The 23,332-nt window shown below is 29.1% G+C and overlaps 2 protein-coding genes across 2 annotated transcripts in view; one reads left to right on the top strand and one right to left on the bottom strand.

Moving 5' to 3' along the window:
* The window catches only part of LOC136984377 (beta-1,3-glucosyltransferase), a 39,408-nt gene extending 22,077 nt beyond the window's left edge, over positions 1 to 17,331 (bottom strand). Inside the window, exons 1-4 of the mRNA XM_067281346.1 lie at positions 17,251 to 17,331; positions 17,086 to 17,127; positions 16,850 to 16,968; positions 16,680 to 16,759 (exon numbers count right to left, since the gene is read on the bottom strand). Of these exons, the coding sequence (XP_067137447.1) occupies positions 16,680 to 16,759; positions 16,850 to 16,968; positions 17,086 to 17,127; positions 17,251 to 17,275 (266 nt within the window). The 5' untranslated portion in view covers positions 17,276 to 17,331. The remainder of the gene's footprint in view (positions 1 to 16,679; positions 16,760 to 16,849; positions 16,969 to 17,085; positions 17,128 to 17,250) is intronic.
* Positions 9,770 to 10,978, top strand: LOC136984396 (uncharacterized). Its single transcript, XM_067281365.1, has one exon. The coding sequence runs from the start codon at positions 9,770 to 9,772 to the stop codon at positions 10,976 to 10,978; it is 1,209 nt and encodes a 402-aa protein (XP_067137466.1).
* Positions 17,332 to 23,332: the final 6,001 nt, after the last annotated feature.

Genomic DNA, 23,332 nt, shown 5'->3' with positions numbered 1-23,332 from the left:
ATTTGATGTTTCCAAATAAACTTACTAATAACAGTTAATTCCTAATAATGCTTAATACCTATTACAAATAAGATAATTCTTACTGTTTTTAATTCTTTATATGAAAAATCCTAAGAAATCTATAATAAGCCAAAACATTAAGTTTATTTTAGTTTTCTAATGATAAATTTTTCATTTGGGTATCATCATCATACCATTATCAAACTTTTCCACATATGTAAAACAAATGGTAAAGTAGCATAACACAGAAATGTTTCCTTAACAAAATGTTATTTCTGTATTCTATTCAGACATACTTTGCTTTACAATGCATTTCAATTATATTCATGTTTATTATTTTTGGCACTTGCCTCACACTTAAAAAGAAATCATACAAAATCTCTTAATTATTATTTTTACTGTTACATCTTTTTTAAGCCTAGCACTATTGTGCATTTAGACAGTGTAAATATGTTTTTAGGCTTTATATGAACTGGCAAGTGAAAAAAGTGTAAGGCAATCTTCACCTTACTGTAATAACCTGAAACTTAACTTTCCATATTAGTGAGGTACGTCTATATTTTATGATAGTTCCTTCGTAAAGATTATTATTGATTTTATCACTGATAAAAGAAAGATTTTTTGAATAATTTTATTTATTGTGTCTGAAATATTTGTTTTTATTTTCTTTTAGGACTTATTATTATTAAGTATTAAAATACAGAAATATTCTATGGATTCCTTGAAATAATAAGTAAGAAAATTGTCTAATTTGATCCGATTATTTAAAATGAACACTTCATGTTCTTTCCAATTCAATATTTTTCCCAATAATGACAATTAACATAACTAGATATAGGTGTCTATCTATCTCCTTCTCAGCACTATTTATTAATAGATATAAGTGTTTCAAAAGGTAATTCACCCTCCTTTCCAATACATTTCTCACACCATTGCATCACTTTCTTTATTCCATCATAAAAGAATGATTTTGGTTGTGCATTCAGTCAGGAATGCACCAAAAACATTTTCCTGACTGAATACACTACTTCTTTCATCATCTGCAATTCTTTGTCCTCTCAAATGTTCTTCAGGGGTCCAAATACAATAGTCAGATGGAGCACAGTCAGGCCTGTATGAGGGATGCTGTAAGATCTGAAATCTCAATCTCCAAATGGTATCAATAGTAGTAGAGAAATGAGAGTTCTCCCCCAAAATTTTGATTTTAAAAATTAAATGAATTTAATCAAAATCAATACTAAAATTCATTGAATTTAAACAAAACTTTAATCAAATTCATTGAATTTAAATTCTTTTAAATTTAATGAATTTTAACAAAATCAATGAATGTAAACAAAATTAAATCCATTAATTTATTTATTACAAAAAGAAAATATAAAAAAAGTCAAACAAACTTAATAATATGAGCTTTATATTTATTCCCACAATTTCTCATACCCCCATATACAAATTTAAAATTATTCATCTCTTTTAAATCTTCATTCTGTAATTTTTTATTAAAACAATCAGGAAGAAAAACTTAAAATTCATCCAATTCTCTATCCCTAAGAACTACTAAATTTTTCTCACCAAAGCGAGTGGATATTGTTTTAATATATTCAATTGGATATTCATAATCAATTTCCAACTCATATAATTTCTTTGTTGGAATATTTTGAAGTTTTCCAATATTGTTTAGTTTCTTCAATGTCTCCATTTATATAGGAAAAAAATTATCAATATTAAAACGTTAGAACTTATCATCATGTGAATAAAAACTACATATCATATACAACAAATAAATATATTAAATGTAGTTCTTCCACAAGAATGCGGTTTCCATTGGCTGGATATCTACTGAGGGTTCCAACTGTCAACAAATCTTGTGCTTTAAATGGAATGACATTACCTTCTTCTGCAAATGTATTATTTAAAAATATTCCAAAATCAAAACCAGCGCTCCCTTTTTCCGTAAAATGATTTATTTTTCTAATGTATCCATTTTCTGGTAACAGATATTCATTATTTCCTTTAAATTTTTCTTGTGGGAGATAAGCCCTTCCCCTCTCTAACAAAAATTTAAATTCAATAATACTTGTATGGGGCACTTTATTTAATTCACTCGTTATTTTAGTATCAACGTAATATTTATTAGCAACTTCAAATTTAGAAGTGGGTTGTGAAACGTTTATTATTCTCTTTTTATTAGCATCAAACATGTCATTTTTTAAAACGATTGCATTATTTTCAAAATATTGTTTATTCACAACATTTTTCTCTTCCGTTGGATCATCAACATTACCAATTCTTTTGTTTCTTGCATTGAATACGCCATTATACATTTGCAGAGATTTACTAGTTAATTCCTGAACTCTTTTACTCGTTTCTGTTATGAAATTATTAATACTTAAATTTAAATCATTAATATTTTTTTGTAAATCAGTTTTATCAGTTATATGATCTTCTTCTAATATTTTAAATTTATTAGCATTTTCTTTTGCAAAAGTTTGAAAATCATTATTTAATTCTTTGATTATTTTTAACTTATCAATATATTCCTTAGTTGCAGCATCGTTTTCTTCTGTTGGATGTTCGCAATATTTTAAGATCTTATTTTGCATATCATAATTTCCATCATACGTTAATTTGAAACCATTACCTGGAGGACCAGGAGGACCTTCTTTTACTTCATCATAATAATGACCAAAAGGAAACCAAGCCATTTAATAAAGTTTTAATGGTTTTAAAAGTCCTGTTGTACATATTCATAATTCCTTCTCTTTTTTCAACTAAAACAAAATAAAATCTATACAGTTTAGCAGGTGTTTCTCTCAATTGCCAAAAGAATTCAACTTTCAAATTATCTACATTATTATAAGAGGGGTGATTAGAAACATCGAAATGAATTATTGGATACAGTCTCCCATAGTTTGTATAACTTACTAAAGAACCAGACTCTGTGTTATTAGTATTTAATCCTCCCGCTAAGAAATCAGAATAATATCTCGAATAATCTAATTCTCCAGGTTTAAAGCTAACATTATAATCTTCTGTTGGATATTTATCATTATTAATTCTTAACCAACATCTCATCATATCTAAGTTATCAAATATCATATTATTTTGATTCTGATCGTTTTCTTTTTCTTGATATTGTGGGATTACAAAAATATTTCTGATTTCATCTGTGGTTGTATTTACAATTATTGTTCCACTAGAACCATTTTGAACATTACTTTTAATTAATCTAACAGAACACCAATTAATTAATCCCAATTGAAGAGATTAATCCCAAAATATGGGATTAATCTCTTCAATTTTTATCAAACTTCCAGGTGGATGAGAGGGTGTGAAAGAATAAAGAATATCACTCGTGAAATCGTTGTACTCTACTCCACTGATTACATCGCAATGAATATGAATATCATCGATTCCTTTTGAAATATTTGCTATGTATTTTCCTTTTTGTTCTTCATCTTCATATATCTTTGGTTCAAAACCTAATAACTCGTGGAGTTTTCCTTTACTCAGATCAATTTTATATCCAGGTTCTAAATGAATTATAAATCTCGTTGTTGCAAAATGAATTCCAAACTTTATAGGAGGAATTCCAAAGAATTTTACTAAAAAGTTATTTAGTTCTTGAAGAGTGTAATTTCCATTTTCTATCGTTACATCATACCACTTTGTTTTACCAAATATCTAAAGGTATTGTTATTAAATTTTTCATCGATATTATGCCAAGAAACCCACATAGACATTGATTTCAGAGCTAATTTTGAATTATTTACAGGTATTGGATTTTTAAACTCGATTGTAAAGTCTTCTGATTTATCAGCATTTTTCGAATCTAAGACTATTAGTTTCATTTATATAAAACAAAATTCTCATTAAACTCGCTCGGTTCTTGTGTAAATGAGTATAGAACTTCAATGGGAGATTTACCTTTATTTCTTTCTACTATATATTTCATGCAATAGTAACCACATCTAACAGATGTAGGATTCTGAAGAAAACTAGAGTTATATCTTATTTCTTTTTTAGATGTTTTTAAATATTTTATGATTTCTTTCGGAATTATCTCTCTTTTCAATCTTACATTTTTTAACTTATATTCTCCAAAAGGATCAATGAATTCAACGAAGGAATATTTGGGGTCATTATAATAACAAACCCAGTGTGTGCCATTTCCAGTTGAAATATCTAAATTAATTATACCGTTTTCAAATTTTCTAATTGTTTTCGGTAATAGATCAACCGTAAACACACCTCTAAAACCTTTTTCATTTTTTATATTATCATTTATCGTCTCATTGGATATTCCCAATTCTGAATCACTCCTTTCCCCCCTAATTTGAAATTTGGCCATATTGGACCTAAAGGGCCTTTTGGAAGAAGGAGACCGCCTTTTTTTTTATTACATCCTGATCCAGTTACTTTATCTAAAGCTTTTTTGACTCCCCATCCTGCTGCACCTGATAAGGCCCCTGTAGCTAAAGTTGTTAAAATTGGAATTAAAAATGGTAAGAAACCTCCATTCTTTTTTAATTGTGTTCTACTTATTTTTATTCTCTTTCCTTCATTAATATTTTTTATTTGAGTTTTTGTTAAAAACATATCATTATTAGGAGGTTTAGATTTATCTATTTGTAAATTTATTTCTTCATCATTCTTAAAGGCTGATTTCAATTTATTCTTTTGAGATTCACTGAGATAGATTCTGGTCTTAATATAATTACTCATTTAATTAGATAAAAATTTTGAATAATACTCTTTCACCGTATTGGCTGTTATTTCTCCCGAGTTTAATAATAGATCTAGAATTTCAACAATTTTATTATGTACTTTTTTATCTCCACCTAACAGCTTATCAGTTAATTTTTCTAATTCACTAACTAATCCTTCTCCACTAATTTTAAATGATTGTGAAGCAGACTTTAAAACTTTTAATTTTTCTCTATAAAGTTTAAATAAATCTAAATCAGACTGATACAAATTTAACTCCTCTTCTAATGCTTTTCTTTGAAAATCATCTATAGGTTTCTTTAATTTTCTATTCACTTTTGCTTTAAATGAACCTAATGATTTCGTTCTTCTTTCTGCTTTTTCGAGCATTTCTTCTATTTCGTTAGGTTTATTAACTAATTGTGAAGGAAGAATAAAACTATTTTGCTCTAAATAGGAAACATCTAATCCTTCATCTAAGTTTTCAGCAGTATATCTATACTTCGTTTTTGGTGTGGATTCGACTAAAGTTGATTCTGCATCAGGAAGTTGAGGAAATGATGAATCAATAGTAGAAGGAATTGTTATATTATGAATAGCATCTTCAATAGCTTTTAAATCTTGTCTAACATCTTCTATAGGAACCTCTAATTTCTCTGTAACTGGTTTATGAAACTCTGAAAGACTTTCTTCATATCTTGTTTTACCTAATAATTGTTCTTTATTCTTCTTTCTTAGTGCTCTGTTCTGCTTAGCTAAAGTAAGTAATGCTTTCTTTGTCTTCTCATCCATTTACTATGCTAAAAAATTTAGCTCAAGCATTTAGCCCAAGCTGAAATAGCATTTAGCTCAAGCTGAAATTTTTAAACATATAAATGATTAAGATAAAAGATTATACAGAACCGGATGAATACAAAGATCCTAATCAGAATCCATTATTACCTAATCATCCATTCAGACTCTTAATCGTTGGTCCGTCAGGATGTGGAAAAACAAATCTCTTATTAAATCTAATTTATGATCAGCTTAGTTTCGATGCTTTATACGTATGTGCAAAAGATATTAATGAACCAAAATATGAAAAATTACAAGAGAATTTTACACAGTTTGATGATGTTGAAGAGGAAGATATTATGAGTTTGAAAAGTAAAAAGAAATATAAACTACTCGAATTGTTTCATAAATTTAAAAAATTAACATTATTTACTAATAACATAGATGATATGATTGACGTTGATAGTTTGGATCCTAATCAGAAGAATCTTGTCGTCTTTGATGATTGTATTACTGAAAAAGATCAATCTAAAATTGTAGATTTCTTTATTAAAGGAAGGAAGAAAAATGCTTCAATTATTTACGTATCTCAATCCTATTATTCAACACCAATTAATATAAGAAGAAACTATAATTATATTATTTTCTTCAAGATTCAAGATAGAGAAATTAAACAGATACCGTATTTTACGGACTATAAGACGCACTTTTTTTTTCGAAAAATTGCCTCCAAAATTCAGGTGCGTCTTATAGTCCGTAGCGTCTTATATGTATTTTTTTAAAAAATTGTTTAAAAATTAAGGTGCGTCTTATAGTCCGTAAAATACGGTAATTAGAGAAATAGATGGATCATTTTGTAAAAATTCATATAGTAAAGCTACTCAAAAACCATACGATTTCTTTATGCTAGATCTCAAGAACCCAAATATAAAGTATCGACGTAATTTTTCTCCTTTATAAATGGAAGAATACTTAGAAAAGAAAATATATGTTTACAGAAAGAGTTATAACGATTATCATATAATTAGTGTATCATTAACAGTTGGAAAATTTGTATTTAGTGCTTCAGGTCTATCCGCGTTTGTTATAGTTCCATTAGCAGTATTAAGCTTGGGAGCCGGAATAATTGAAGTTATAGATAAAAGGGGGAAATATTGGAAAGAAAGGAGGAATACAAGCAAGCATTTAAATTTTATAAACAGCTATTAAATCTGTTCAAAGCTGGAAGTATATCAGAATCTGACGTGTATATGAGAGAAGAACAGTTTATTAAAAATATGAAATATTTTCCGTTAGAGAAATATATAAAGAAAGCACAATTGAATGGATATAAATTTTTGAATAAATAAATGAGAAAGAAACAAATTAAAGGTGGAGATATTGTAGGATGGTTACAAGATAAAGTTAATCCTCCAGAAATGCATTTACCTGGCTATAATTTTACAGGGCCATTTACCCAGCTTTTACATGGAAAAACTAGATTAAATCCTGATTTATCCTACAAGTCATGGAGTAAACCAATAAACAAAGTAGATGAAACTGCATATAGACATGATATTTGTTATTTAAAAAATAAAGATACAAAAACTAGAAATGAAATCTGTGATAAAAATATGTTAAATGAATTAGATGATATAGAAAACCCCTCACTTAGAGAGAGAATAGATAGAGGAATTGTTAAACCAATTATAGCATCAAAAAGAAGATTCGGCCTTGGAATTTCTCCCAATATAAATAGTATCTATTGTTTAAAGTGTAAAAAGAAAACAAAAACAAATATTATTATAGAAACAAGAACAAAAAACAATAAACCTATAGCAAAAGGAACGTGTGCCGTTTGTGGTACTAAAAAAGCTGTTTTTTTATGAGTTCGATCAAAGATGTTTATTATAATCCTGAAACTGGTTACTGTGGAATAAATGAATTACAAAGAAAGACTGGTTTACCTAGAAAAGTTATTAAAGAATTTTTACATCAACAGGATGAATATACAAAGCATAAACCAATTATAAGAAAATTTAGTAGAAGAAGAACTTACGTTTCTCACACTGATGATCAATGGCAAGCGGATTTAGTGGATATGCAGAAATTCAAAAGATATAATGATAATACAAATTATATATTAACTGTTATTGATATATTTAGTAAATACGCTTGGGCTATTCCAATTAAAAAGAAAACGGGTGAAGAAATATCTAAAGCATTTGCTAAAATATTTAAGGAAAGAAAACCGGAAAAGCTACAAATGGATAAAGGAACTGAGTTTATCAATAAAGTGACACAACAGTTGTTCAAAGATAATAATATTCATTGGTTTACTACAGAAAATATAGAAATAAAACGCTCAGTAGTCGAAAGATTTAATAGAACTCTAAAGACGAAAATGTGGAAATATTTTACTGCTAACAACACTAAAAAATGGATAGATGTTTTAGATAAATTAATTAAAAATTATAATAACTCTTATCATAGATCAATAAAAATGACTCCTGTAGAAGCGAGTATAGAAGATAATGAATCGAAAGTTTATGAAAATTTGTTTAAAAGAAAAATTATATCTGAATCTCCTAAATATAAAGTAGGTGATACAGTTAGAATATCTATATATAAACAACCATTTAAGAAAGGTTATTTACCCTCCTTCACAGAGGAAATATTTATAATATCTAAAGTGTTGAAGACAGATCCAATTACTTATCGAATTAAAGATTTAAATGATAAAGATATTAAAGGAACTTTTTATGAAAATGAGTTAGTGAAATATGATAAAAAGGATAAAGTTTATAAGATAGAAAAAATAATTAAAAAGAAAGGAAATAAATATTTAGTTAAGTGGTTAGGATATCCTGATTCATTTAATAGTTGGATTGATAAAAAAGACATTTATAAATTTTAATAATCTTTTTATTAGATTTTCAAATTACAACTGAGCATGTCACAAGTGATACGATTGTAGCGGTCGAAACTGCGCATGTCACAAGTGATACGATTGTAGCAGTCGAAACTGCGCATGTCACAAATGATACGATTGTAGCAATCGAAACTGCGCATGTCACAAGTGATACGATTGTAGTGGTCGAAACTGCGCATGTCACAAGTGATACGATTGTAGCCGTGATGTCATAAGTAGCAGTTAAATTACAAACTCTCCCCATTAGATGTAAAAAAAGGTTTAAATTCAGGAAATACTCTGATAGCACAAAAAAAATGTGGTAATTTAGAATTTAGTTCATGAAATGATAGACCAGTTTTAAGAAGAATCTTATATTCACTAATATCTTTATAAAATTTTCTGAGACGTCTTTCATATGATAAACTAATTTTTATTTTAATTATATTTTTAAACCAATTAGGCCACGCTAATTTTTCTGAATTTTGCCAGTACCTAATCTGAAACATTTGAAAACAATCATTTAATAAATATCCTATATCAAAGGCTCTTCTACAAGAATCTAACTTATTTAAATTTAAATTATTCAGAGCATTTCGTAAATTTTTAATCTTTTCTTCCCAAGATAAATGAGAGGAGAGAGTGTAATTCTCACCTGTTGTTTGATTTCGATTGTCTTGTATTAGTTGTTTCCACGTTAGTAAAAGACTTTTGAGTTCTTGAATATACTTCAATTTTTTATCTTCTTTCATTATCATTTTATACAGATCACAAACTTTGGTTTTTGTTAAAAGAGATTCTTCTTCTACATCAATAAATTCACCTACTTGAACACACTGCCTTGCATAGTTTCTAATCATTAAATTAAAATTAGCAATTTCTTTAGACTCATGTTGACTGTATTCACTGAACTGAACAAGAAAAAGGATATTTCACAACTTCCACGCATCATCAGTAAATGACGTCAACTTCCTCTACATTCCTATCAATTATGAAAAAAATTTTTTCCTTATTAAATGAAGCGGTGTAATCGTTGTAAAATAAATAAACCCTTCGAAGAATATAGTAAAGATAATAATTCTAAAGATGGATATTTTTTATGGTGTAAAGGTTGTACTAGCAAATACTATAAAAATTATTATACTAAAACCAAAGACATAAAAAGAGAATTAATAGAATGTGAATGTGGTAAAAAAAATTTTAAAACAAAACTTAGAAAAGCATTTGAAAAATGATATTCATAGAAGGCGATTAAATAAAATTAAAAAGTGTAGTAAATGTAAGGAAGAAAAATCTTTAGATGAATTTTACAAAAAGAAAAGTAATACCGATGGATATGGATATGTTTGTAAGACGTGTTTGACAGCATGAAAATTATTGAATGTTTTTTCCCCTTATTAAATGGAGCAATCACGTACTGTTCGTGAATTGCGTCAATATTGTAAAGATAATAATCTTAGAGGTTATTCAAGATTAAGGAAAGCAGACTTAATTGATTTTATTATAATTTATAGAAGGAGAGGACAATCACAAACTCTACATGAATTGCGTCAATTTTGTAGAGATAATAATCTTAGAAGTTATTCAAGATTAAGGAAAGCAGACTTAATTGATTTTATAGAGAAATATAAATTTAGTAATATATTTAACTTTCATGAGAATGTAATAATAAAACCAAGACAACCAAGAGAAAAAAATATATTTAGTAACTTTCATGAGGATATAATAACAAAACCAAGAAAAGAAAGAGAAAAGCAAATAAAATGTGACATCTGTAATCATTACTATAAACCAACCTATAAGAATCTCCATCTTGAAAAGAGAGAACATAAGAATGCTTTATACAATGGTGAAGCAATCCAAGAGATTGAGACAGCATTCGAATCAAGATTAAAAACATATTCGATTAGGAACATGACTAATCATATCATACCAAGAGAATTTTTAGAAGATGTGAGAGAGATAGTTATTAGAAAGATAGCAGAGATACTGAAAGAAAAGGGCTTGAAAGTAAATTTCAAATTTTTCTGTGAGTACCAAAGAGAAAATGAGAATATGGGCTTTTCATTTAAAACTGAGAATGAGATTATTTTAAAATCAACAGATTTGAATGCCTTTTATGATAAAGTGATTGATAAACTAATAAGAGAGATGGATGAATTTGAAACAAAAGGATCTGGATGGACTTTAATAGAAATAAATAATTTAGAGCTAAGAATCAATAAATATGTTCCATTTAGAGGATCATCTTATATTGAATTACCAAAACAAATCAAAGATAAGAAAGCTGTGTTGAATATTAAGAATGAAGATGAAGAATGTTTTGCTTATTGTATAGCTGCATATTTAAATCCAGTAGGTGAAAACAATCACAATCCTGGTCGAGTTAGTAATTATAATATCAAGTTAATTAAAGAAGCACTCAAAGGAATCGAATCACCTATTGCTTTACAAGATATAGGCAAATGTGAAAAAAGATTGAATATATCAGTGAATGTTTATAGTTATGAAGAGCACTGTACAAAGAAAGAAGGAGAAGAAAAGAACAAAGAAGGAGAAGAAAAAAAGAAGAAAGAAGAAAAAAAAAGAGCTATGAAATATATCCTCTAAGAATAACAAAAAATAAACTAGATAAGCATGTAAATTTGTTATATTTAAAAAATAAAGAAAAATCACATTACTGTTTGATTAACAGTCTATCTAGGTTAATAAGTTCACAATTAACGAATCATCATGGAAAGAAATATATATGTGAAAGATGCCTAATGTACTTCAATTCTGCAGAACAATTAACAAATCATGAGATCGATTGTAAAGAAAAAAAGATGGGAACGATTGAAGTGATGGGAGGAACTATTTTATTTGAAAACGTTAAAAAATCAATAAGAATTCCATTTGTGATATATGCTGATTTTGAGTGTTTAACTAAGAAAATGGAAACATATCAACCAGATCCCTCTAAGTCTTTTACAATGAAATATCAACATCATGAACCAATGAGTTTTTCTTATTACATAAAGTATGTACACGAAGATTATAAGGAACCAGTTCTTTACAGAGGGCCTGATGCAGTAAAAAAGTTTGTAGAGATGTTAAAAAAAGAAGTTGAGGAAATCGAAAAGATATACGAAGACATTAAACCAATAAATATGACTAAAGAAGAAGAAGAACACTTTCGAAAAACAAATATCTGTCATATATGTGGTGGGGAGATATATGAAGATAAAGTTAGAGACCATGATCATTTAACATCTAAATACAGAGGACCAGCTCACAATCTGTGTAATTTTAAATATAAAATCCCTAACTTTATACCAGTATTCATTCATAATCTAACTGGATATGACGCTCATTTATTTGTTAAGGAACTTGGATATGATAAAAAGAAAATTGATTTGATATCAAACAATGAGGAGAGATATATATCATTTAGTAAGAAAATTGGAAAAAAAATAAAACTTAGGTTTATAGATTCATTTAGATTTATGCCAAGTAGTATTGATAAACTCTCTAGTAATTTGAAAAAAGAACAGTTTAGAGAAACATCTAAGTTTTTTCCTAATCATCTATTAGATTTAGTTATAAGAAAAGGTGTTTATCCTTATGACTATATGGATTCGTGGGAGAAATGTGAAATGGATAAACTTCCTCCAAAACAAGAGTTCTATAGTATATTAAATAAATGTGGTATAACGAATAAAGATTATGAACATGCTCAAAACATTTGGGAAGCATTTAAGATTAGGAATATGGGTGAATATTCTGATTTATATGTGAAAACAGATGTTCTAATATTGTCTGATATATTTGAGTATTTTAGAGATGTTTGCATTAAAACATATAAATTAGACCCAGCATGGTATTACACAGCACCTGGATTATCATGGGATGTGATGTTAAAAACAACAGAAGTTAAATTAGACCTAATAACTAATTATGATATGATTTTGATGATAGAAAAAGGAATAAGAAGTGGAATCTCCCAATGTTGTAATAGATATGGAAAGGCAAATAATAAGTATATGAAAGATTATGATAAAAACAAAGAATCTAATTATTTGATGTATTTAGATGCTAATAACTTATATGGATGGGCTATGAGTCAATATTTACCATATGGAGGATTTAAATGGTCTGATACAAATATAGATGTAACACAAATACAAGATGACTCAGAGATTGGTTACATTTTAGAAGTTGATCTGGAATATCCCAAAGAATTACATGATTTTCATTCTGATCTACCTTTAGCTCCAGAGAACAGAATACCAGATGGATCAAAACAATCTACATTATTAACGACATTATATGATAAAAAGAAGTATGTGCTTCATTATAGAAATCTTAAACAATATTTAAAAATGGGGATGAAACTCGAAAAAATACATAGAGTATTAGAATTCTAACAATCAGATTGGTTAAAGAAATACATAGATCTGAATACAGAAATGAGAACTAAAGCAACTAATGATTTTGAAAAGGACTTTTTTAAGCTAATGAACAACTCTGTGTTTGGAAAGACAATGGAAAATATAAGAAATCGTGTTGACATAAGATTATGTTGTAAGGCTAAAAACGTAGAAAAATTAATTGCTAAGCCGAACTTTAAACATCGAACCATTTTTGCTGAAAACCTATGTGCTATTCACATGAATAAGATAAAAATAGTCTTTAATAAACCTATCTATGTGGGAATGAGTATATTAGATCTTTCAAAGCATTTGATGTATGATTTTCATTATAATCTAATGAAACCAAAATATGGTGATAATATAAAACTGTTACATCAAGACACTGATTCTTACATTTATGATATAAAAACTGATGATTTCTATCAGGATATGAAGGAAATGATTAATCACTTTGATACATCAGATTATCCTGAGAATAATCAATATGGTATACCAAGAGTTAATAAGAAGGTGTTAGGAAAAATGAAGGATGAAAATAATGGAAAAATAATGAGAGAATTTGTTGGTTTAAGAGCAAAAATGTATGCATTAAAAGTAGAAGATCAGGTTTCAAAGAAATTAAAAGGAGTAAAAAAATGTGTTGTTAAAAATAGGATATCACTTGATGATTATAAAGACTGTTTGTTAATAAAACAGAGCATTCCCGAACAATGAATCTAATTAGAAGCAAGACACATGAACTTTATTCAATAAAAGTAAATAAGAAGGCGTTATCACCACATGATGATAAGAGATATATATTGGAGGAGGGAATTAATACATTAACATTAGGACATAAATTTTTTCTTAAATAAATGGACTTAAGAATAAAGAGGGCTATTGATTGGGATAATTTTTCAAAACGAGAGAATTTAACAGAAGATTTAATAAGAGAGTTTAAAGATGAAGTTAATTGGGATTTGATTTCAATATTTCAAAAGTTATCAGAATGTTTTATAAGAGAATTTAAAGATAGAGTTAATTGGGATTCAATATCACAAACACAAAAATTATCTGAATTTTTTATTAATGAATTTAAAGATAGAGTTAATTGGATAAAAATATCAGAACATCAAATTCTCTCTGAAAATTTTATAAAACAACATGCTGAAAAAGTTAATTGGCAACTCATTTCTATACATCAATTATTATCTTCGAAATTTATCATAGAATATGCAGATAAAGTAGATTGGGATGCGATATCACGATTTCAAAATTTAGATAATGACTTTATTAGGAAAAATGCTCTAAAATTAAATTTAAAATCACTTTTAAGATATCAAACCATATCGGAACAATTACTTGATGATTTAGATCGATTAAATGTATTAGACTGGAAAACAGTTGTTAAATATCAAGAATTATCCGAAGATTTTATTATAAAACATAAAAATAAAATTGATTGGTGTGATGTGATTTTAAAGAAAAGATTCTCAAATGAATTTATTGAAAATAATTATAAAAATATAGTTGTTTCATTGTTAGCAAGAATTTGTAGTAAATAATCCAATATAAATGAAGATTGAGGAATTGAGCAATTACATATCTTGGATTATTTTAATACACCTCATGGAAGATTTTTACATATTGAAAGATGAGTGTTTTTTATATTGATAATTTTTTTCCTATATAAATGGAAACGTTGAAGAAACTAAACAATATTGGAAAACTTCAAAATATTCCAACAAAGAAATTATATGAGTTGGAAATTGATTACGAATATCCAATTGAATATATTAAAACAATATCCACTCGCTTTGGTGAGAAAAATTTAGTAGTTCTTAGGGATAGAGAATTGGATGAATTTCAAGTTTTTCTTCCTGATCGTTTTAATAAAAAATTACAGAATGAAGATTTAAAAGAGATGAATAATTTTAAATTTGTATATGGGGGTATGAGAAATTGTGGGAATAAATATAAAGCTCATATTATTGAGTTTGTTTGACTTTTTTTTATATTTTCTTTTTGTAATAAATAAATTAATGGATTTAATTTTGTTTACATTCATTGATTTTGTTAAAATTCATTAAATTTAAAAGAATTTAAATTCAATGAATTTGATTAAAGTTTTGTTTAAATTCAATGAATTTTTAGTATTGATTTTGATTAAATTCATTTAATTTTAAAAATGAAAATTTTGGGGGAGAACTCTCATTTCTCTACTACTTGATATAGTTGCAGCAGTCATGTGAGACCATGCACATAACTTTTTAATACTTGCAAACCTCTGTGACAATAATATGTATGAATCAGATACTGAAATCCAATTCCGTGGCAAGAATTTCCAAAGAAATGCACCTGTTTTCATGAGTAATGGCATCGGCATGATCAATCTTCTCATCAATAATGACCTAACTGGAGACCAGAGAGTTGGTATCACAGATTGATATTTGTCATTTTTAAACATGTTTACCCACTCATATACTCTTCTCTTACCAATACAGCATCTCCATACTGTTGTAGCATTCTTCTATGAATTTCATGAGGTTTCATACCCTACAACTGCAAAATTCTGATGATGCAAACAATTAAGAGCACACTCCCACTTTGTATATGCTTCCTTTTCAATTAAGCACATTACTGTATCTATTACTACTAGGTAGTGTCAATACTTTCTCTAAGAATGCATCTTCCTTTTTCAAGAGTTCAAAATGCTTGGGATATTAATTTCATAAAATATTGTCAATTTGCTGTTATTTTTTGAAATGTCTAAGCAGAAAATTAAAAATTAATTAATAAAAAAACACTGAAATTTTCTTTTAAAATATTTCTACTAAACTCAAAAAAGAAGTATTCATTTTCCATAGAAATCATATTAAAAACTGTTTTTAAATTTGGTATTTTATTTTGTTCCAAAATGCATTTCAAATTATACATAATTTATCTTCTTTTAGTAATATATTTCCTCTCTTCAAATTTAAACTCAAAGAACAACTAATAAATAATTTAAAATAATGTGAAGAGAAATATACAACACTAATGATCAAAGTTTAATATTTAGAAAAAATATATATATTTATATTTGACTGAATACATAAATTTATTCCTAGAAAAAAATCCAGAAGAAATTAAAAATATCACAAGTCTAAAGGCATTAAATATAATTTCTGCTGAGAAAGAATACAAAAATTTTCGCATAACAGATATATTAATTAATGCATTAAGAATTTCTTTCAGCTAATTGAACTAATGAAAATTACTATTAGAGGATAGAGTCCACTCAAGGGTCTAAAGTGAAGAAAGAAAGAGATTGAAGGATGAGAAAGAGGATAAGAAAAAGAAGAGAAAGTCCCAGTAGGCTACTGAACAGATAATGTAAATGAAAAAATATGGAAATAAACATATTTGTTGAGAGATGTTCACATAGTTGTAATTACATAAAGTAATAGCTTCACTATGTGTAGAGGAACAGTAAAACTAATGAAATTGCATAATTTGTTTAGTGGATTTAAATTAAAAAACAATAATGTCATTAATGAATCAAAATAAAAAACAAGAAAAAATTGTAATCTGTAAATATAAGTTTTCATATTATTATCCCCTTTTCCTAAAATTATACTCTGTACATAAATAAATTTATGAAATATTATCAATAAATGGTGTAAATATAAATCTTTAAATGTGAAAGTCATCAGATTTAATAAATTTTAGATAATATTTGGGTATAAATATTCACTGATATCTTCACTATGTAATAAATTAGATACCTTTAATGAAAGTTAGTTGAGACAAGAAGTTGTAATATATAATAATAATATTATATTAAAATTATATAAAAAATTAATTAAAATTGTTCATTGCAACAGAAAATGTTTTGTATAAATTTTAAAAATTTAATTCATAAAATATTAAATTATTACTTATTTAATAGAGGAAATATTGTCCATGAACCTATGACTTCCGGCCATTCTTCGTCAGTTAAATATACATTGGGGACATCCTTTAAAATGAAATTTATTAATAAATATTTATTCGGTTATAAAATATATCACAGAACTTACATCAAAAGAACAAAAATTAATAATTTTACCCAACCCAAATTTAACGATTGTTTAATAATTCTATCTTTTGCTTGATCTGCAAGCTGTTTGTGATATGGATTGGACTGACTCAGGATAACAAATACTATGGGAATAGATTCTTTATCACCTTTAAAAAATATAATATAAAATTAAAAACATCTTACAAATTAATGTACAGAATCAGATTATAGATTAAAGAAAAGATAATATCTCATAACTCCATTAATTAATCAAAGAGACTTGCCTTTTTTTCCTTCGCAATAAATAACAACAAACACGATTATAACTGTTAAAATAAATTTTTCATAAAGTTTAATTTTCTTAAAAATATTATAAAGTGTTTCTGAAATTAAATTATCTTCATAATTATAATTTAAAATTTTAAAAATTATTTATTATTTCCGTTTACCAAGGACGAATTTGACAGAAATCATTCCACTACTCTTATCACAATAAATCAAAATCTACCCACGTGTTCCTTACTTGTCAATAATAATATGAAATTAACGTTGCCAATTGTCTCTATTTAATAAAAAAAAATTATAATAAATTTAATTAGAATATTAAAAAACTTTTTTGAACTTTTTTTAAAATGTAAACAATTGAATAATTTTATATAATATTTATTTATACGATAAACGATTTTAAAACACAAGTATTGTTTATTACTGTCTGATGTCGATGGTGAAATGGAATAAAAATTAAAAAATAGTCTTAAATATTAAAATATTTGTCACTCTCCTTGTAATTTTCGTTGTTATGGGAAGGATTAAAAGTGTAAATTCGACAAATCTTCATTTATGAAAACAAAAGAATTAAAGATAAAAAGTGTACCCTTAAAGAAGTCGGAAAATCGAATACAGTAAACTCTTAAAAGAACGGCGCTACCGGTGAATTTGTTGGGCTGCTCTTTCAAATTCTATCTTATTTCGAGTTCTGCGTATGTCCAGCTATGTCCTTCACTACCCGGCTGCCTCATTGTGAGACTGGTCGAACTATAAAATAATATAATCAATATTTGGTTAATGTTACCTATGGTTCCAAAATGGCGACTTGTCTCTGATTCCAGCGAATAGAAGAAAAAAAAAACAGTGGGGACGCACGTTCTAACCTAACCTAACCTATAAATTACCTTAATTTATAGTACCAACAAAATTATTAGAATAGGTTAGGTTTTTTTTTTTTAACTCTTTCCGCCCTGTGGGCACTAAGAGGGCCTCTTTTAGTAGGCCCATTATGGGTTCGGCCAGGCCCACAATGGGGCGACCGGGTGGTGAGGGACGGGGCCCGACATATCCGAACGGACCACCCCCCGAAAAATTCCTGGGGATTTCTCAACCCGTTCGGATTCGATCCCGGGTTCCCCAGAGCGGTAGGCTGCCACCTTGACCGCTCGGCCGTCACTCCACTGTTCCCTTTCTTCTATTTGCTGGAATCAGAGACGAGCCACCATTTTGGAACCATAGGTAACATTAACCCAATATTTTTCAAAATAAATTACAAAACTTTGTATAGGAAGAGTTTAATTAAGCGTTTCTCGGCTGTAGAGTAATTTCGTACATCTAGAATTATCTGTACTATTTCATTAATTAAAGTAATTCCTATCAAAATTAATTCAGTTAAATACGTTTTACTCGATTGCGTGCATTCGAAACATCCTCGCTATTCCGCTATATTAGATTCTTGGCTGAATCTATGGCCGTACAACGAGAAGTGGGGAATGCACTCTCTAGTCTTTATTTACTCTATAGTAATTAACCCTCTATGATGCGTCTTTCTTACATGCAGTGTGATACTGACTTTCAAAGCCATCAAATTTGCAAAATATCCTTGAAATTCAACTTTTAAAATATGCCTGGAACATATTATATAACCGTCTAGCTACTTCGTTCTCCGGAACGAAGTAGCTTTTTTTTGGTAACTCTTTCTGCCTTGTGGGCACTAAGAGGGCCTCTTATAACAAGCCCATTATGGGTTCGGCCAGACCCACAATGGGGCGGCCGGGTGGTGAGGGACGGGGACCGACATATCCGGACGGACCACCCCCGAAAAATTCCTGGGGATTTTTCGACCCGTCCGGATTCGATCCCGCGTCCTCTAGGGGGGCAGGCTGCTAACCTTGACCGCTCGGCCATCCGGCCGCCGGAACGAAGTAGCTAGACGACTATATAATTCTTGCACGAAAGCGGTTGACTCAAGGCGTTGCCGCTGTTGCAATTGGTGTTAATCTTCTCTCGTTATCTCTGCGCTATCACAGAGCAAGTCACAGGCCATTGAGATTAGCTTCTTCAAAGAAAAATGTACTTATTTTTAGTCTTCTCCCCGTGGACATTAAGGGTCTTTTAGTCAGGACCACTGTGGGTTCAGCCAGACCCATATTGAGCGGACAGAACCCGACATATCTTGGATGGTCCACCTCAAAAATTTCCTGGGGGTTTTCGGCTCGTCCCGATTTGTTTCCTGGTCCGCAGAATGTTAGGCTGACACCTTAACCACTCGGCCATCCGATTAAATGTAACTTCGCATTTTTGCGGACTTTCGGCAAAAGCAGTGGAATATGATAGAAAAGGTGTTTTCTGTGGCCAACTCGCAACATCACTCCATAAAATCCTCCATGGCTACGATACAGCCGTTTCGGCAAGGAAGTTCTATGCGGAGGTCACTCGGGTTTCTTCGTCGGTGGCAAACAACTTCTGATTGTTATCCATATTACAACAATTCATAACTTTTTCAGTACTCCTGTTGTGCTGTGACACTGCAAGTGCTCTATTGAAACTTGCAACAGTATTCGTTGACTGTTCAACAATGGCTGTAATATCTCCAAAACTTGTGAAGTGATAGGTTTGTTCCTAACTCCGACATCCAGTTTTCTTGAATCGAATGATCATTCTTTCAAGAACGTGAAGACTGAATGGTCCTCGGTATAAATTCTTACCATGACAAAATTCCGAAGTGTGACCACACGTTGCCATTGTTCTCATAAAATAGCTTCACAACGAATGCATGTTGTGGTGCTGTATAAGAATGGGGTATAAAAATGACATTTAACAAATTGTTATTTTTGTCTCCAGAAGTTGCCTGCAAAGGAAACTATTTGTTGCTTTCGGCTCCAAAAGAATTACAGTGGTACGTTTTGCAGGCACGTACTAATTTTTTTACGGAAATGTCTTCCGCGTCCTGAAACGTCACCATACAAAACTAGGACTTCTAAATCTCTCTAGATAGCATTAAATAGGGATACATTTAATTACAATCACCCGATACTTTCCAATTATATTCTTACAATTATAATAATTAAATTTAAAATTTCTTTCGATAAATAAATGAACAAAGCAAGAATTAAAACAATTTGTCGTCGTCAGCCGCCATCTTGTTTTAATGATTCATGTTGCCGTTGTCGTATAACGAGAATTGTGAAATAAGGGACAGCGAAAATTAAGTTCACTATGTAAAAAAATCTTTACATATTGGCAAGATTCTAGATGTTTATGAGGGGGTCGGGACCTTGACAGGGCGTTAGAGCATATTAATAGGAACAAAAAAAGTCTAATAAACTATGGGTGTACGAGCGACCCTTCGCGAGATATAGCCCTCGAAAGATGCGCCTACGTCAGTTCCGGCCTCGCTATCGCGATCGCCCTGTCAAGGTCCCGACCCCCTCATAAACATCTAGAATTGTGCCTACATATTCATCAGCGAGTGTTTATCTGAACTAAGCACTCTCTCCACATCGTACAAGAGTCCAGCGTTCGACTCTCGAATCTGTCATTGGATATTATGAACATTAGAGTATTTTCTACTTTGTGTTCCGTGTTAATTTCAGCATTTATTGCATTGATATGGATTGAAGATTGTTTGAACAGAAATAAAGTAATATGCTGATAAAAAAAAATTGTCATTCGGTAAAGATTTGTATCTTCTCATGAAGTTTTTAGTAAGTTCTCTTAAGTATTCCGTTTTTTATTTCACTTATTTTATAATTACATCTATAATGAAGTGCGATAGAAAAACAGTGTATTGAGATGATACCTTCTAAACTGTATATTACTAACTTGTAAGTCATAGTTTCTAATATATTTCTACTCCAGAGCATGATACATACCAGGCATGGGCAAATGCGGCTCTTTTTGAGTTACATGCAGCTCTTGCTGAAAGTGCTATCCTTTCCAGCCATACCATATTATCCACCACGACAGTACAGAACTGCTGCTCCCATTCATTTTGCAAAACCTACATTTCGGCTCCCACTGAACTCTTGCTTGCCCACCTCCGATATATACCAAAGGGCGCATTACACGTTTTTTTCTATAGTAGAAATTTTCTGCAGAGCATCAGTACGAAATTTCATTTGTAATAAAATTATAATTTAAGTTTTTCATGGTCAGATGGCCGAAGTTATTAAGGCCAGATGCCCTGACAAACCTATAAAACGTTTGAAGCAGATCCTCGAGAATTTTTTATAGGTGGTCTGGATAAAAAATTTCAGACACTATCCCTCACTATGTAGCCACTTCATTGCATGGTTGTTTGGCTGCTTGTTAAAAGGCTCTCTTATTCTCATTCTCTACAAAAAGCAATAATAGATTGCATTATATATGACAAATTCAAGATTGCAATAGTTTCATTACTTGAAAATCAGCCATGTCTCAAACTGTAGTTTTGAAAAAAGCTGGTAACCAAAATTTTAATTGAAATGTGATTTTTACAATTTTGATAGGATTTTTCTAGACAAAGCATACAGGAAAAAAAATCTTATTTAACAATTTTTTTTATTGCACCCATTTTGTACTTATGATCATTTTGTATTAACAAAATAGTGTAGAACAGCAATTTCCAAAAGTATAGGATCTGGTTCAGATTCCATGTGGATTCACCAGTTCCTTATGTCGTCGTGTATAGATTTTTAATTATTATTCCTTTGCTAAGAAATGTTTATAAATGTAAATAACACTCTATTATTAATTGCAATCAACAAAAAAAAAAGGATTAGTGGATTTATGTGTTTATTAAGAATGCCAGTATTTAATACAGTATATGGGAAAAAATTATCCAAAAAGCAAAAATTGTAAGAAAAAAAAATGTATTGCAGAATTTTTAAAATAGTGCATTCCACATATGGAAATTAATGGCAAACATCTGTAATTTTGTATAATTTGTAGCAAAACTTTTGCATATTTTCTGCTCTCAAAGACAAGTGAAAACAAATCATCCAATGTACTGTACTTCAAAACAATTATTACTGTGTATTTCAGTATAATTAAACTGTATATCCATTTGAAAAAATTATTATTAAAACACTTTTAAAAATTGATAATTGAAAGCATCAACAAACCTAGTAGACAAATGTCAAATATGTGGACAGCATTCTTGAAAAGCTAGTTCTGTGCAAACAGCAGATGGATGAAAACTCTGCTATTGTAATACTTTACGCCTTAATATTTAAACAATTGTAACTTATTTATTATTGTGTTCATACTTATAAAGTTAATGCAACAATGGAGTATTCCACAATTCTTATTTTTAATATATTTTTCCCATTATTTGTTTAATATTTGCACAACTATGTTTTGGAAAACTTTCTTATAACAAAATTGCTACACAATGCTCATATAATCCACTAATTCCCGATAAGCAAGTGTAGAACATATAGAGTTAGTCTTAAATCTAAACTTAAAATATATGACTAATGTGAAAGAGATGTCTGTAATCCAAGTGCTTCATCAAATCAAATACCCAGAGTTTGTGGCTTTGGATATTTGAGATTCATCTCCAATTACAGCCTGCTGTAATTGGAAGATTCAATGAGTCTGGATCTCTTCTCAGAGCTACACAAGTTGAATACTTTAATTTAATATTTAAAGGTATCATAGGAATCTCAAGAATTCAATTACATTACATGATTGAATTATTGAGGCTAATTTAAATTAATATTCCAAATACTAACGGAAATTTTAATGTTAACAATGCTAATAAAACATATAAATATATAAAATATATATATATACACAAAATTCATGTGTGTGGTCAAATCATTTTTGGCTCTGCTACATAGTTCTGTAACTAACTGGTATGTTGTGAGGATTGAACTTGTTTGTTTTTTAATACTCAATATGTTTATTATTTTTAGTTTTAGTTTTATTTAAACTATTAAATAAAATTAAACACATCAACAATGAAAAACGGGTAATGTTTTGTGTATTTTCAGAAAAATCCTCAATCAACAGAAAAATCCTCAAATCTTCAATCCTCAAAACACCCAGTTACGAGTTACAGAACTATGCATCTGGGCCTACATTAGCTGTTAGTGATTCCACTACACACATGAATTTTGTACAATTATTTTCCATTTGACAGTATCACATATTTGAAACGATGCATCATATAACCAATACATTATACACTTGCCCCCGATGACATCCTAAAATGTTAGAAGAGGTAAAAATCATCGTTACACCTCTTCTAACATTTTAAATACATTAGCTAATTCACTG

Source organism: Centruroides vittatus, unplaced genomic scaffold, assembly GCF_030686945.1.
Source record: "Centruroides vittatus isolate TY-2023 unplaced genomic scaffold, ASM3068694v2 contig_918, whole genome shotgun sequence".
In the NCBI taxonomy this organism is placed as follows: Eukaryota; Metazoa; Arthropoda; class Arachnida; order Scorpiones; family Buthidae; genus Centruroides; species Centruroides vittatus.
The sequence above is the reverse complement of the archived record's forward strand: the minus strand, read 5'-3'. Positions and strand labels throughout refer to the sequence as shown.

Coding starts and splice junctions, on each gene's coding strand:
- LOC136984396 (XM_067281365.1), top strand. CDS start 9,770: ATGGAGCAATCACGTACTGTTCGTGAATTGCGTCAATATTGTAAAGAT.